The sequence below is a fragment of the Puma concolor genome, chromosome C1 (genome assembly GCF_028749965.1).
Source record: "Puma concolor isolate L17-30 chromosome C1, mPumCon1.1.hap2, whole genome shotgun sequence".
NCBI lineage: Eukaryota > Metazoa > Chordata > Mammalia > Carnivora > Felidae > Puma > Puma concolor.
The window spans coordinates 204500854-204515832 of NC_141674.1; the positions used below are offsets into that span (position 1 = coordinate 204500854).

General features: G+C 56.5%; 1 protein-coding gene and 1 long non-coding RNA gene across 10 annotated transcripts in view; both read right to left on the reverse strand.

Moving 5' to 3' along the window:
• Positions 1 to 2946: 2946 nt before the first annotated feature.
• Positions 2947 to 7170, reverse strand: LOC147578683 (uncharacterized). 3 transcript variants are annotated; one of them, XR_015255567.1, is made up of 4 exons: positions 6158 to 7170; positions 5713 to 5832; positions 4006 to 4107; positions 2947 to 3216 (listed from the first exon to the last, which is right to left on the reverse strand). It is a non-coding gene; the product is annotated as an uncharacterized LOC147578683 (long non-coding RNA). The 3 variants fall into 3 exon arrangements; XR_015255566.1 differs by having other exon boundaries at positions 4021 to 4107; positions 5713 to 7170; XR_015255565.1 differs by having other exon boundaries at positions 5713 to 7170.
• A 912-nt stretch (positions 7171 to 8082) lies between these two features.
• CFAP65 (cilia and flagella associated protein 65) overlaps positions 8083 to 14979 on the reverse strand; it is a 35428-nt gene continuing 28531 nt past the window's right edge. For 6 of the 7 annotated variants that reach the window (XM_086719670.1, XM_086719668.1, XM_086719671.1 and 3 more), the window contains 11 exons: positions 14541 to 14732; positions 14282 to 14440; positions 13053 to 13196; positions 12636 to 12749; positions 12350 to 12457; positions 11019 to 11063; positions 10611 to 10813; positions 10196 to 10324; positions 9202 to 9690; positions 8373 to 8510; positions 8083 to 8268 (listed from right to left, as the gene is read on the reverse strand). In XM_086719670.1, coding sequence (XP_086575796.1) covers positions 8136 to 8268; positions 8373 to 8510; positions 9202 to 9690; positions 10196 to 10324; positions 10611 to 10813; positions 11019 to 11063; positions 12350 to 12457; positions 12636 to 12749; positions 13053 to 13196; positions 14282 to 14440; positions 14541 to 14732 — 1854 coding nt within the window. In that variant the 3' untranslated portion in view covers positions 8083 to 8135. Of the gene's footprint in view, positions 8269 to 8372; positions 8511 to 9201; positions 9691 to 10195; positions 10325 to 10610; positions 10814 to 11018; positions 11064 to 12349; positions 12458 to 12635; positions 12750 to 13052; positions 13197 to 14281; positions 14441 to 14540; positions 14733 to 14979 lie in introns of those variants that run through there. The other variant, XR_015255568.1, reaches the window with a different exon arrangement.

Genomic DNA, 14979 nt, shown 5'->3' on the forward strand with positions numbered 1-14979 from the left:
CTTTACAGTGTTTGTCACTCTAAAGCTGTCTTCATCTTTTGTTTATGTGTGTTTATGGCTGTACCGAGTGTCTCCCTTGCTAGAGTGTAAGCTCTGTTTAAGGAGGCAGGGGCTGTGTCAGTCCTGTTGTTATCCTCAAACCCAGCATGGTGCTGGACACATAGTAGGTGCTCAATAAAACATGAGTGAGTGAGGCAACAAAGTGGTCAGGCTGGGCCATATGTCTGGGGGGAGGGGAAGAGGAGTAGAGGAAATTACCCAGTGAGAGAGCTAGGGTAATGGTTTGCCCACTCTACCAACTCCCCCCCGACACACACACACACAAATTCTGGAGTGCTGAGAACAAGTGCTGGGAGCCACTGGAGCCTCCCTTGGGTCTCTCTTTTCATTGGTAAGGAATAGCTATTGAGGATCATAAGGTGTGTGAAGGTGAATGCCAAGAATAAAGTGCCCTAAAACTGAGAAGTAAAGCACAGTTAGTAATATTTGAGTCACAGCAAGGACGACCATATGGGGTTGACTGGAGACGGGGTCAGAACCATGCCAATTCCCTGATTCCCTACCCTTGGTGGGCGGTGGTTGGAGAAACACAAATAGGGTATACTTTCCCCAAATCCTTAAAGAAGTACAAACTATCGAGGGAGGCAAGAGCCAGTCCTGGATTCTTCGTGTCCTGGCCCTTGGACTTTGCCTGGACATGGTGGGAGGTGAGAACCTGAATCTCTCCTTCTCTCCCTTTACCTCCCTCTTCCTCCATCTCTATCAGAAATTCTGGATTCGGCCACCAGGAGGCGCGGGCGGGACGCGACGGAGGAAGCGGGCGAAGAGGGGTGAAGTGGATGAGGGAGTTGGTCCGGGGCTGAGGTCGGAGGGGCGGTGAGCGCGGGTGGCGAGTGCGTCAGGCTGTGCGTCTGCGCTGTTCCGTGACGCTGGCGCTCGGTGTCAGCTTCGAAGGTGCGCTGGTGTCTCTTAGATGGACAGTGTGTTTGCGGGAGGTGGGGCGGGGGTCCTGGGCGCGGCCCTGAGATTGGGGCTCCGCCTAGGTGGGCAGTTTCCAGTTTCTCAGCTGGCCAGACAGCCACATTCTACAGTAGGGGCGCGCGCTCGCGGGGTGTGTGTTCACAGGCCAGGGAAGTAGTGGGGAGGAATAACAGCTGAGGTCCAAATTAGAATTAGGAATCAGGCTGGGATTTGGGGGTGGAGACCCTTTGGGTGAAAAAGGACACCGCCCCTTTTCTAGTCCTAAATTCGGCTTGTGGCTCTGCTCTAAGAAGCTGTGAGGCACTAGCCAGCCTCTTCCCTCCTGCATACCTCAGTTTCCTCATCAGGAAAATGGTGTGTAGGGCCCATTCATTGCTCCCCCTAGTTGTAGATGTCTGTGCCCGGCTCTCTCAGAAATGGGCACACCCACCAAGACCACCGATAGGCAGTTGCCTAGTCCTCTCTCAGGGTCCCCACATCCCCCAGACCCCTCCCTGGCTCTGGGCCTCAAAGTCATGGAGAAAGGGAAGAATGACCCACTGAGGGGAAGGGGCTGTCAGGTGGCCCTGCCTGGTGTGCTGGAATGGGACTCTGGGATCCCTGTCCCTTTTCTGTGCTATGGACCCCTGTCCCAGCCTCCTTTCTCCTTTCTCTGGTCCAGCTCCAGCCCCCCAGCTTCCCCCCACCCCATCCCAATCCCTTCCTAGCCCCCTCTCAACCCCCAGCAGCTGGTCCTGTTTGTTTTCCCAGCCCAGTTGCGCTCAGAGCTTCCTGAAGGATGGATGCACAGGTGGCTTTGTTTGCCAGCTCAGCACCCTCACCCCTACCTCCTCTGCATCCACGGCCTCAGCCTTTGGGCATGGAGGGGGGAGTTAGACAAAAAGAAAATGGTGTCCCACATCTACACTACCAGGAGACCTCAAGATCTCACAGGGATCTCATCACCCTCAAAGAACTCCTACCCGCACCCTATCCAGCCCTGCCTCTCTTATGAGGACTTACAGTCCCACAGAGAAATCTTCAGTCACCTTCCTCACGATTCTTCAAAATCTCACAAGGCACCTGAAGATCCCAAAGAGAAACCAGCAGACTCAGTCCTGTGTTCTAAGAACCTGTGAGGCCCTCAGACCCCAGTCAGATACCCATCCCATAGGGGACGTGCACGCAGATCTGACAAAGAAACACTTAACCTGATCCTGGGCTCCCACCCAGGTCTCTATTCTTTCCATGTAAAGGCCCTGAGAATCCCCAGGGACATCTCCCTCACCCATCCCTGAACAGCCTGACTTCTCCGTATGGCCGGGCAGCTTAGAGCAAGCACCCAGTGGCCAATGTCCTCTCCTCAAGTTGGCCTGCTCCCACCTCATTTCACTGGGAAATCAGTCAGGGCTTTGGTGACTGAAGATGCAAATTCTGTGACTGGGGCCCTCCCTCCCCTGGGAGCCTCTTCTTTGCAGCCCCACTCCCCCACCCTCTGCCTCGCCCCCCCCCCCCCCCCCCGCCACACTCCCCCTTCTAGAGCCTGGAACTGGCAGAAGGGCACTTTCCCTGGGGCTGTGAGATCTGGTCTCCTGGGAGACAGAGATAAGTGAGTGAGAGATCAGTTCAACTCAGGCAGGGTCCAACAGCTGGCCCTAAAAGAGTGGGGGGGGGGGGTCCTGTCGGGGCGGGAGCCCCACCCACATACCCACTGTCTTACCCTGCTAGAAACAGAGTCCCTCTTCTCTGCCCCTCAGTAGGGTGAAGAGCTGGCTACCATCCGGGAAATTGGGAGGCCCCTCCCACTACCACCCACTCACCAGACGCAAAGCGATGGGGCTCACACAGGGCAGCAGGGAGAGGGCACGCGCATACATGCGTTCACACGGTTGCAGGCACGCAGACAGATCCGGCAGGCATCACATGCGATCACTCTCCTAGGATTCAGTAGACCCCTCCAAATCACACTCATTTATGGGCACACACTTGTTCACTCACTTATTCCTCAAACGTTTAATACAATGTGCTGTGTGCCACTCTGTGCTGGGTGTTGGAGTACAAGTACGCCCTTCGCTTACACATGCACATATCCCATTCCACGGCCACGGAGAGGAGGAGAGAAGGTGTCTCAGTCACCCGCCCCTGATCATACAGACACTGAAGGGTTAAGAGTGCTCTGGAGTCTTGCGCTAAAGCCTGGGTTCAAATCCAAGCTCCCCTGCATATAAACTGCACTCTACTTCTCAGTTTTTCCCTCTGTAAAATGGGGACAATAGTCTTAAAAAATGTGGTGAAGATTTAGGTGCATGTAAAGCACAGAATTGGCGTGCCATATGCACCCAATAAATGTTAGCTGCTCTGTCATTGTGGTTGTGGTTATAACTGGCTTTGCGGCATGGTTTACCCCGCCCCCCACACCCGCAGGCTGGGCTGGGCTGGAGGGAGGAGTCAGGCAGCAGGCAGAGCTCTGGGATCTGCATCCCCTTTTCCACATTGGCCTTGTGGAAGCCAGCCTAGTACTCAGGAGGGAGAGCCTTCCTGCTTCACCCCATTCAAGTTGCTCTGCCCTTGATCTCAGTTTAGGAGATCATGAGTGGGGAGGGTCTGAGGGGGTGTATCTTAATGTCCTTTGTTCTTGTTCAGGCCTCTGCTCTTCTGGAAAGAACACTTGAGAGTGGAACTGGGGACCTGACTTCGGGTCTGAGGCTTTTCTGGCTCTATAGGTGCCCTTGGGCAGGTCATTCCCTCTCTTGAGGCCCCAGTTTTGTACTAACTGCTGACCCTGGAAGGGCCCTCCCAACCCTGACTGCTGTGATCCTGTGATGCCTCAGGAAGGCTCTCTCCCCGCCCCACCCGGCCTCTGCACACCACCCCCCACACCTAGCCAGAGTGAGGGGGCGAGTTGCCAAGGTCGCCATGGGGACTAATCTCTAAGAAGGTCAGTGAGGCTCTGGTTCTGCCTTGGCCGGATGGGGATTAGCACCTGGGTATGAGGCCCCCTCCCCCCCCACTGGTGCCTCCACTCCCAGGTCCCCTGACTCTCACATAGACCCTGGGTACCCTCTGCGTCCAGAGGTTCCAAGGCTGAGTCACAACCAGCAGGTGGGCAGGGGGTCGGTCAGCTGCCACAGCTGTCTGTTTCTCCAGCTGTGGCCAAGACAGAAAAGGGCAGAGACGGAGTCAGACCCAAGCCCCTTGCTGCTCAGTGCCCAGTAGGGCCAGAGCCTTGCCCCTCTTCATCTTTTGCCCTTTAATGGGGAAAGATGGGTTTCTCAAGAGAGGGGTATCAGCCCCACCCGCAGCCTTGGCTATAGAAGCCACTTGTCTCTCCTCTCTTGGGGGTAATTTCCCGCAATGTGGGGTTGGAAGCTGTTTTCACATGGTGGACCCCTACCTCCACAGACACTGTGCCTTCCACCTCTCGATACCCTGACCTTTGACCTGGCACCTTGGAATCGCTCCATCTCTCTGAATTGTGCATCTCTTGTTATGTCATGTTGCCTCTGTGTCTCTGCCTCCGTCCATTTTCTCTGGTTTCTCTCCGGTTGTCTCTGCCCTCTCTCTAGCTCTGGCTTTCACAGGGGGATGATGAGAGGGCTGCAGCTCCCCCCCTCCCCGTCCTGAAATCTTCCCTGTGTCTCCCATCCCTTTGGGCTGCACCCTCTGTCTATCCTTCTGTCCTGCTTGTGTTTTCTGCTCTCCTCCTCCCTTCCACATTTCTCCTCCACGCTTTTCCCATCCCACCGCCACCTGCACTCCCACTGCTCAGTCCCTCTTTCCGCTTCCTCCACTACCTGTCCCCTCCCCCGCCTGGGGTGCTGACAGGGATGACAGGAAGCAGGCTCTGGCTAGGAACAGGAAGGGGGAGGGGTAAGGGGGCCCCTCGAACGCCAGCTGCTGAGCACCCCCCCCCCCCCAAGCCCCGCACCTGCAGGCCAGCCTGGCGCCTGGAGTCTCCGCCCCTGGCCAGGCAGGGAGGAGGGACCTGGACGAGAGGCCCGGTCCCTGGCCCTGGTCTGGAAATGCGGGTCTTGGGGACTGGGAGTGGAGTTCTGGGGGAAATTAGGCCCTGGGGGGTGGGGGGGAAAGGCAGTGGCTCTCAGTCACAACGGCCTCTAGTGGCCTGCCCGCTGCTGGCCTCATTCTTCCCACCCCCCCCCCTTAACTGTGGGGGCAGTCATTTCAGGGGGAGAGCTCTTCATTGTGCAGCCCCAAGATTTGGAATCCCAGCCAAAGGTGGGGAGTTTTCACCCCCTTCCACGATTAGGGAGGGGAAGAGGAAGCCCTCAACGACACAGGGAAGATGTGCCAGTGCTGGGTCAGGCCCCTAACAGGCAAATCATTCAGTGCCAGGCAAGGAGCAGAGGGCTGGGCCCAGGACAGAAGCCTGGTCGGGGGGCCAGGATGGGGACTGCACATATCCCAGCATGGGGACCCATGGATGCCCCCTCCCTGGGGCTGCTGCAGTCCACCCCCTCCCAGAACTGCCTGGAATCTGTCAGAGCCATCTCATCCCCTCCCCCTCCCTTTCTCTGTGCAGAGGACTCAGCAGATCCCGAAGGCCCTGCGGGTAGTTGGGTGGGGGTGACGGGGGGGGGGGGGGGGGGGGAGGAACAAGTGGAGGGGACAAGCCAGCACCTCCAGAAGCATCCAAAATGGAGCTGGAAGGGACCAGTGACTCCTCACCCTCCTCTTTCACTGGGGGCTACCTCTGTCTGGGAGTACAGTTCCTACCCCATGATGCTTCCTCACCCTAAGGGGAAACTGTAGCTCCTTACTGCTGTCCAAGGAGGCTTCCCTCCACCTACGACCCTCTCTCTGGGGCTAGACCAGCATCACCATCAATGTTGAGAGAGGAGGAATGACGGACACCTGGAGTGAAAGGACAGAGACTCAGCTAAGGGCTCACACTGACCTCAGGCTGTGTGTGGAACCCTCAGTTCTAGACTCTCCGGGGCAGGAGGCCAGGGGTCTAAGGCAATCTCCACCCCCCTCCCTCATGTCAGATCTTAACACTTTGACTCCCTGCAGAAGAGGGACCGGCTGTCTCAGGTTTGGTTGTGGCTAATGACCCGTGGACTCCCACCTAAGATGAGGGCCACTGAGACCCACCCTCTCCCCCAGCTGCATATAACAGGAAGCCTTGGGATTATGAAGTTTAAGAAAGGTGGTTGGCTGTGGTGCCTGGGGACCCCACCTGGCAAGGGCTACCAGGCCCCATTTGTCCTTTTCCATCTGTCTGTCTGTCTGTCTCAGACACGGGAAGACTGAAAGAAGGGCCAGGGAGATGGCAGGGAGCGAACCCTCAGGATGTCAGCACCAAACAGATGTGAAGGAGCAGACTTGATCTTCATCTGGTTCTAGCTCCCCCACCCTGATTTTCCACACCTCCTCACAGCTAACACTCCAATCCCTCAAAGGCCTCCAACTTCCCAGGTAAGTGGCTCAGCATTATTGCTAGAAGCCCCGAAACCAGGATCTGGGGACTGGTGAGGCCCTTGCCCAAGGCCAGACCAACCCCTCTGAACATACAGGAAAACCGAGGAAAGGCTGGGAAATGACTTGCCCAAGGCCAGAGAGGTCGCTGGGACAGAGAGGGACTAGAAGCTGGGTTTCCACCTCCAGAAGGGCTCCTGTTTCGGCCACAGCCCCCTATGCCACCCGGTGGAGCCTGCTCAGCCGGCCCATATTACCCGGAATCGAGCCGGGCAGCCCCGGAGTTGCGGGCAGGATAAGGCAGGGCGGGCGGGGCCGGATGGGAGCCGGATCTTCCCCGGGAGCGGCTCGCAGCCTCTCCGACCCGTATGGCGGCGGCGGCGGCGGCGACAGCAGGTGCCTGCGTGGCGGTCGGGCCCGGCCCCGGGGCAGGTGCTGAGAGGCCACCCCTGCCTCACGCGAGCCGAACGAACAAAACGCTCAGGTCCGGTTTGTGCGAGGGGCTCGTCGCGGGGCGGGAGCGGAAGGCCCGGGGCCTGGCTGTGGCCCTTGGTGATCTCCTGTCCTGGTCTTCCGCGAGCACAGTGCCACACAGCGCTCCGCTAGCCGCCGCCCTCACCTGCGCGCATCTGCGGCTGACACGTCGCCCGCCGGGGCGGCCACCGCAGGTGTGCACCTGGTCCGCCCCTCCCTTCCTGGCCACCCTTCACCTGGCCGGGCCGTGCTTGGCTTGGTCCCCAGCCCACTCCCCGGAGCTTGTGCGGGATTCTGGGCTCAGCGAGCCCTTATACGGCCTGCTCAGTCCCCGCCCCTAGTCACACACACACACACACACACACACACACACACACACACACACCTGTCCGGGCGCCCGTTTGCTCCAAGCAAATATTGACTCAGAGGAGGCGGAGCGCCCCCACCCCCTCCCCACCCCTGCCAGGGCTCTGGGGCCTGAGCTCTTTGGAGGCCTTGGCCGCGGGGGTGGAGGGGGGGTGTCGGGGACCTGGGCGCCTCTGGAACAACACCAGATGTCACTTTTCCACCCACCTGCCTGGGGGGGCGGGGGGAGGAGCAGAGGATAGAGGCTGCCGGGAGGAGGTTAGGGGGAGTGGGAGGGGAGGTGGGTATCCTGGGGGACGAGGGACACTCCCTAGGCTGGTGATTCAGATTCACGATGGGAATCGCTTAGTCGGGTCTGTGGCCCGCTAGCTGTGACCTCCACCCGCGTCCCAGCGTCTAGCTCAGCCCTCCGCGACGTGCCTTGGTTTCCTTTCCTTCTCAGCTCTTAGCAGAGCCCCAGGAGCCCGGCAGATGCTGAGAAAGGGCTGGCGATGGAAGGACCCAGCCTCGGAGCAGGCGCAACAGGGAAAGGGGAGGGGTGGTCACCTCGCCGCGCGGCCACCTGCTGCTCGGACTAGGCCGGGAGCTCAGTTCCTGTCCACCAGGCAAAGGCCAGCTAGGCCCCGCCCGAAGCGCCCTCCACTGGCCAAACCAGGTCCAGCGCCCGGCAGAGAGCGGCGGGAACTCTCGCCCAGCTGCGCTGTGGAGCGGAGAGGCGCAACTTTCCAGCACCCAAATCTGCAATGAGTCGCTGCAGTCCACCTCAGCCACTCCAACCATCTGTCCCTCCCAGAACGCGCGCGAGAATTCCTCCTAGGTCGGGGAAATAAAGTCAAGGCAGATACGGGGGGGAAAAAAGGCTATATGCTTTACTGGCAGGGCGGTGGAGATGGGGGTCCTTAAAGCAGCAAGTCCGTGGGGCGGGGCGCTGACACCTGCAGAGTGTTGGTAGGGGGCGGCGCCACCGGGCGGGGCACCTCTGCTTGATGCAGCCCGAGGGGCGGCGCCGCCAGCAAGTCTGGAGTCACAATCCTGGAAGGCAGAAAGCCCCAGTAAGGCGTTGGAGAGAGGCTTCGGGCCGAGCCAGCCCGCCCCTGCCGTCCCTCGCGCCCTTCGCGCGCAGTCGGCGCCCCCACCTGGAAACGCTGAACGGGGGCAGGGCGATGACGCGCGGCCGGGAGGTGAGCACCACCTCCCCGCGGCTCGCCTCCACCAGGATGTTCTGGATCATGTTCTCCAGCAGCGCCTCCTGCAGGTTGGCGAACGCCGGGAGACTGCGAGTGGCGGGGACACGGGTGTCAGCACCGCCCTCTACAGCGCTCGCGTTCTCCGCTTCCTCTGTGCTGTATACTGTGTGCCCTGTGCTCTACGTGGATTCTCATTTAACTTCCTGCCCTTCCAACACTATAAGGCATCCTTGTCCCAATTTTATAGACCCCCAAATTGGGGCTTAAAAGGGACCAAGTTGCCAAACGTTACACTGGCTGGTGCCAGTGGTGAAATCCGAACCCAGGCAACTGTAGGCCCCATCTCATCTCAGGGCCAGGCTTGGGAAAAGGCATCCAGCGGTGGGAGGGTCCTGAAGGGACTAGGTGGGGCCTAAGGAATCCCAACAAAGACAGAAAGCTGCCCCCAGAGCAGCCCCAGGGGAAGGACCTACCAGAAGAGGTGGTGCTTCTCTCTGGCCTCTAGAAACCCATTTAAGAGACTTCAGAGACTAGAACTACCCCCTGGAGATGATGTGCTAGTGAATGTTAATAGCCGGGTCTTGGAGGGAAAAAGTAAATCTCAGATTGCCATTCTGTAAATACCCCCTAAAGGCCTTCAGCTCAGAGAGATGGGAGTGCAGCTGAGCCGGGAAGAGCCTTGCACGCAGATAGAGGCTGGCCCCAGCACACCACTGCCTCCCGGGATCCTTCTGTGCACAGCTGCCCTCCAAACCCTCGCCTGGCTCTGGTTCCTCACCGGCTGATCGCCTCCTTCTCATCCTGCTCTTGCTCCTCCTTCACTATGACCTTCAGCTGCTGCTGCCACCGCCATTTCAGGGATTCCTGGGACATGCGCTGCCGTGTGGGCTCAATCGCCATCCAGGGCAACTTCTCTTCCTTCTCCAGCTCCTCTGCCTCCAGCTCCTTCTTGCCTGTCTCCTTCACCTCTTCCAGCTCCTCTTGTTCCTCTTCTTCCTCCTCCAGCTCCTCCTCCTCCTCTTCGCTCTTCTCCTCCTCTTCTTCCATTTCTTTCTTCCCCAGACTCAGTTCGTCCTCCTCCTGCTCCTTGCCTTTGTCTTCCTCCCAGCTGCTGGAGGATGGAGACAGGACTGGCGCTAAGTGTAGGCTGTTGTTTTGGGCCATGAACTTGGCTGACTGCTCACTCCAGAACTGGCAGAAGTAAGGTATCTTCTCCACCAGGTTTTGGTCCACGGCCTCATGGAAGATCTTGTCTTCTAGCAGACCCCTGCATGGCAGGGAGGAAGAGAAGGTCCTTGCTGAGAGGCCTTGCAGCCCCCTGTGGGTCTCTGACTTCCGTGTTCCCCAAGGGGCAGTGCCTGCCTACTATGTCTACAAATGGGTGCTAAGCGGGGAAGGAGACCTCTTAGTTGCCCCCTCTATCCCTTCTTTGGAGGAGGGCACCTCTGGGCCCTGTGGGTTCTTAGAGGCAGAGCCAGGAGGTCAGAGTCACACAGACAAGGGACAGGAGTCCTGGGTAAACAGTGAACTGGCTTGGACCTTATCTACCAGCCATGGACAGGGCAAAACTTAGGATCCAGCCCTGAGGATTCCTCTAGCCAGCTCCATTAGAGCTGCCCTATCCTGGGGCCACCAGTGGAAGGACCTTGTAAGGAAGTTCTAGTTTTCAAGAAAGGAAGGGACTTCAGGGCCCATGGGGGGAACCCAGAGTTGGCTGAATGAGTTCAGAGAGATGAGGGGGTTGATGAGGGTCCGGGGGTGGGGGTTGTCACCTGATGATGGCGGTGAGACAGTCAACCAGGAGTTGCTTCTCCTGCTTGGAGACAGGGGCCCACTTGTCAGGGGATTCTTCCTCAGAAGCCACCAACTCCTTCCTGGGGCATTTTCTCTTCGGCAGCTCCCTGGAACAGGCCATGACATTCTGAGTGGTCTCGGCAAGCCACCATGCTGGGGGTGGGGTTATGAGCAATGGTGGTGGTGATGCAGTCATGAGAACATAGATGAACTTGGGGCAGGCCCTGGCTTTGGCCCAAATATAGTGCTACTGCATTTGGGGAACCAAGCCCAAACCTGAGTCGGCACAGGATCTGAAGAGGCTCCAAGTTGGCAAGGGAAAGAAAGTGGTGGGGCAGGAAGCCTAGTGAGGTTCCCCAGGGGGCAGAGACCCCTCCCTCCCTGAGAGTTCACCGGTGTAAGAAGTGGCGGGGAAAGTCGGAGAAGAAGTTGTCCAGGAAGTAGTCGGTGGCGTGTGCACGGGCAGTGAGGCCCAAGCACAGTATGCCTGGTGAGGGCAGCTGGGGACACAGCCAGGATGGCTCCTCCTTTGAGATCTTAAGGTTCCAGCTGGCAGGCCGGTTGAGAGGCTGCTGATTCTTGATGGGGGGCAGCGTCTTCGAAAAGGGGGAGATGTGGATGACAGGGGTTTGGGGACTCCATTCCCATCACCAGTGGGTCCCTAGCTCCCAACCAGGCCTTTAGGGCCAAATAGGGGTGTGACCCCTTCCTTCCAGGAAGCTGGGCCAGCAGTTGGAGGTATCTCTGGAAGCAAACAAGGATCTTTCAATTTATCCCAAGGAGATGGGGTTAGGACCTCACCTTGTACTTCCTCACAGGTTCACAGGCTGTACAATATGCCCTTCTCTGTGGAAGCAAAGAGACCTGTGCTTAGGATATAAGACGCCTAGAGGGACTCCCCTCTTCCTACCCTTCCTGCTGACCCACAGAGGGCCTAAAGCCAATGCCAGGATCTGCCGCCCTCTTGATCCCACCCAACTCCCAGTCACACCCTTTTCCAGGACCTTCCCTAAGGAAGGTCTGCCTGCAGACAAGGAAAACCAGATAACCCAACTGAAGGAAAGAGAAAGAACATGCCACCAAACATGTGCAGGCTGTCCCAAGGGAGCGTGTCCTTGTGCCTTGGAGCTTTGTGGTTTGGTGTGGTAAGAAAACACCCTCCCTCATTAAGATGTAATTCAGAAATCCCTTCTCCCATACCCTCAAGACATGATTTGCGTTCACAGTTGGGCCACAGTTTCAGAGGGGAGCAGTGCTTCCCTGGGGGTTCAGTGTGGTGAGGACAGAGGTGATCAAGGTGCACAAATACTAGCACAGGGGGGCTGTGAAACCAGAGGAAGAACTAAGATGGATGTGTAGTCTCATGCTTATTATCAGTCTCTTCCTATAAATACTAATAGCCATGTTTAGCACATGCTTACCTGGTGCCCGGCACTGTTGGAGGCACTTTTCTTGTATGACCTCATTTAATCCTTACAACAATGCTGCAAAGCAGGTACTATTTTTCTTGCATCCAAAAATATTTTTTAAACTTTTATTTTTAACCTTCTTAATATGGAAATTTTCGAATACAGGAAAGGGGAGAGAATGTACAAAGAGTCCTCCATTATCCACCACCCAGCTTCAAAAATCAGTAGCTCGTGGCCAATCTTGTATCATCTGGGCCCCACCTCTGGGCTATCTTGAAGCCAATCCCAGATGTCATATTATCCCCATTTTACAGTTGAGAGAACTAAGATAATTAAATAGCTTGACCAAGATGCCAGAGCTAGAAATCATCAAAGCCAAGCATCAAAACTCAGCAAATTGTCTCCAGAGTCTGCACCTGAACCCACTATACCACACTGTCTTCCAGCAGAGGGTGAGCTCTGTCTTGTTTCCCCCGGGTCCCAGCATTTAGCAGGCACCCATTAAATACTGGGGCTACATGAGGCAGGGAAAGGTCAGCCAGGTTTTTGTACCCAGAAGAGAGTCTCCTGGGGAGATGCTATGTTTCGTCTAATGAAAGAAAGCTAATCTAGGGCAGGCTGGCCAGTTTTGCATGTAAGACTACCTCAGATCACTACCTCTGACCCCTCTGGTAAGGTGGTCAGAAGATCTGTGGTGTTCAAGGCCCACTCTGGCCTCCTCACCTTTACTTTCTTATCTGTGATGGTGAATTCCACTTTCTGCCGCACCTCCTCACTCTTCCACTCTTGTAGCTCCTTATGGTACTGATTCAGGAGCTCCTGCTGGTGCACCTGTAGCCCAGGATGAGGACAGTGAAGGCCAAGGTCTGGAGGGTCTATGTGCTTTGGGCCCCCCTCATCCAGGGGCTGGCCCCTGCCTCTCTCTGGAAGTCTGGGGATCTCATAGCTCACCCCACACCCGAGGACTGGGAGCTCTGCCATCCCAGCTTCTCTCTGGTGCTGGTCCTACCTTGCACACTAGGTCCAGGCTGTAGAAGCTGGCATGCACTGAGGTCTGCAGGGTCACCACAAATGGGATTGTCTCTTCAGGAGCCACCTTCCCTCTCATGGGACTCACAGACACCTGTTTGGGGAAGGGAGGTCTCTGGAGATTTTCAGGGATGGGATGGGGTGGGTAGGATGAGGTGGGGTGGAGCAGGTTGGACGGAGTGAGATGGTGGGACAGGATAAGATGGGATGGGATGGGGTGGGATGGAATAGGGTGGGATGGGATGGATGGGATGGTGGGGTGGCCTGGGGTGGGATGGTGAGGGGAAGTTGGGTGGGATGGGGTAAGATGAAACAAGATGGGATAGGATGAGGTAGAATAAGGCGGGTCTGGAGCTCTGTTAGAGGCTCTGATTCTGTGGAAACAGGGGACTCTCACCTCCCCAAAGTCTAGAGGCTTCAGCTGCCACTCAAAGACAATGGTCTCATTCTTAGAGATGTTGTTGAGGAACAGAAGGCGGCGGCACTTGCTCTGCACAGGAATGTTTCCCAGAGAGATATGAGACCGGGACAGGAAGACATTCTGTTGGTGGAGACAACACAACAGCCACCTTGGGAGGTGAAGGAATAATAACCATAGCAACCACTACCAGTTAGTGAGTGCTTTCAACAGGCCAGGTACCGTGGTAGGCAGTTCACATGCATCTGATCCTCACCATGGTCCTGTGATATAGGTATTATTATTGTACCCATTTTACTGATGTCCTGCTAAGGTTTAGAAAACATAAATAATTTTTCCAAAGATCTCTTATAGGCACAGCTGGGAGAAACCCAGTCTCACTCTAAAGCCTATGATTTTGACCATTAAAATGGGCTTGGAAGGGCTGAGAAAGGATGGCTGTAAATTAACTGGGGGATCAGCTGTTGGCTTCTTCACTGGGAACAAAACGGGGTGTCTGGAAAAACTGAGGCCACATGGAAGGGGCACTTTCTCTCTGTCTAGAGCCTGAGTGCCTCCAGGGCTAGGACTTTGCCTGGCTCTTCTTTGTGTCCTCAGGGCCTTCATAGTGCTTCTCATGCAGTTAGAGTCCAAAAAGTGGAAGGGTGAACAGGAAGATGTATGGGTGGATAATGACTGGGTGGCTGCATGGAAGTATGGATGGTTACATGGTTGGGTAAATGGGCATGTGGGTCAATGGAAGGAGATGGGTGGACGGGTGGATGAATGAATGGGTCAGACCTCCCAACAGTGAGATGTGTTTGAACTAAAGATGGTGTTACTGACCCTAGATGTCTTATAGCAAAATCCATCTAGGTCAAGGGGAGGAACTGTTCTGTATGAAGATAACACCTCACAGCCCTAAAATGGGAGAGCTTCCTTCAACCCCTTCCAGAATCCCCATCCCCGTGTCCAGAGAAGAGGGCAGGATGCAGGGCCCTGCACTAGGTGGAGTGGCTTGAGCAGGAACTCCTGTGGGCACTAGGTGGCAGGGTAAGCCTCTCTTTGAACCAGTGCTGCCTCCTAAATCTGGAGGAGGGCTGTTTCCAGGCTTCACCTCTCTCACCTCCATCGCATTTCCTTCCTAGCTTCCCTATCCCTCCACTGGCCACCCCAGGGCCCTCAGGCTCCTCCTAGGCCTCAGGCCTTCCTACCTCCCTTCCCCCTACCTGTCCAGGAACCATCAGCCTAGAATGTATGGAGTCGTTGTCCCAAGAGGAGATGTTGTGGAAGGGGGCTGTGTCCCCCATGACATGGGGGTCATAGCCCACTCCCTGGAAGCAGATGATGGCTGAGTTCCATCCTAGGATATGTATGGGCACATCCACCTGGGAAGTTAAGAGGATGGGGAAGGGACTGGTCAGAGCAAGGCTTGCTGAGGAGGCCAACTCCAACATCCACCCTCAATTAGCCCAGGCTGCTGCTCACTGTGTAGGTCTTGGCCTCAATCGGTGAGAAGATCCACAAGACCTGAGCCGTTGAGCCTGGCTGGATCTCCCCTTGGGGGTTGAGGCAGCTGAAGATAGGGTGATCAAAATTCTTTTCCTGAACCTGTGACAGGATGTTGGTCTGGATCTCATATGTCACAGGCACTGAGCCACCGTTATACAGCTCATAAATCTGTAAGGGGAGGGGCAGGAAGAGTGAAGTCTCCACACATCAGCTCAGGGCTGCAATGCAGACAGCCTGGGATTCTGTGTCCGCTATAGGAGGGCAGGTTGATCTCCATGACGTCACCCTTACAGCCCCAGAGCCCCCTAACTACCTTGGGTTTCCCTTGTGGCTTGATCACCCAAGAAGTACGTAACTGTATTTTCAGACTGTGACACTTTAGGATACTCTGTAATCCTTTTTTCCCCCTCTAAAT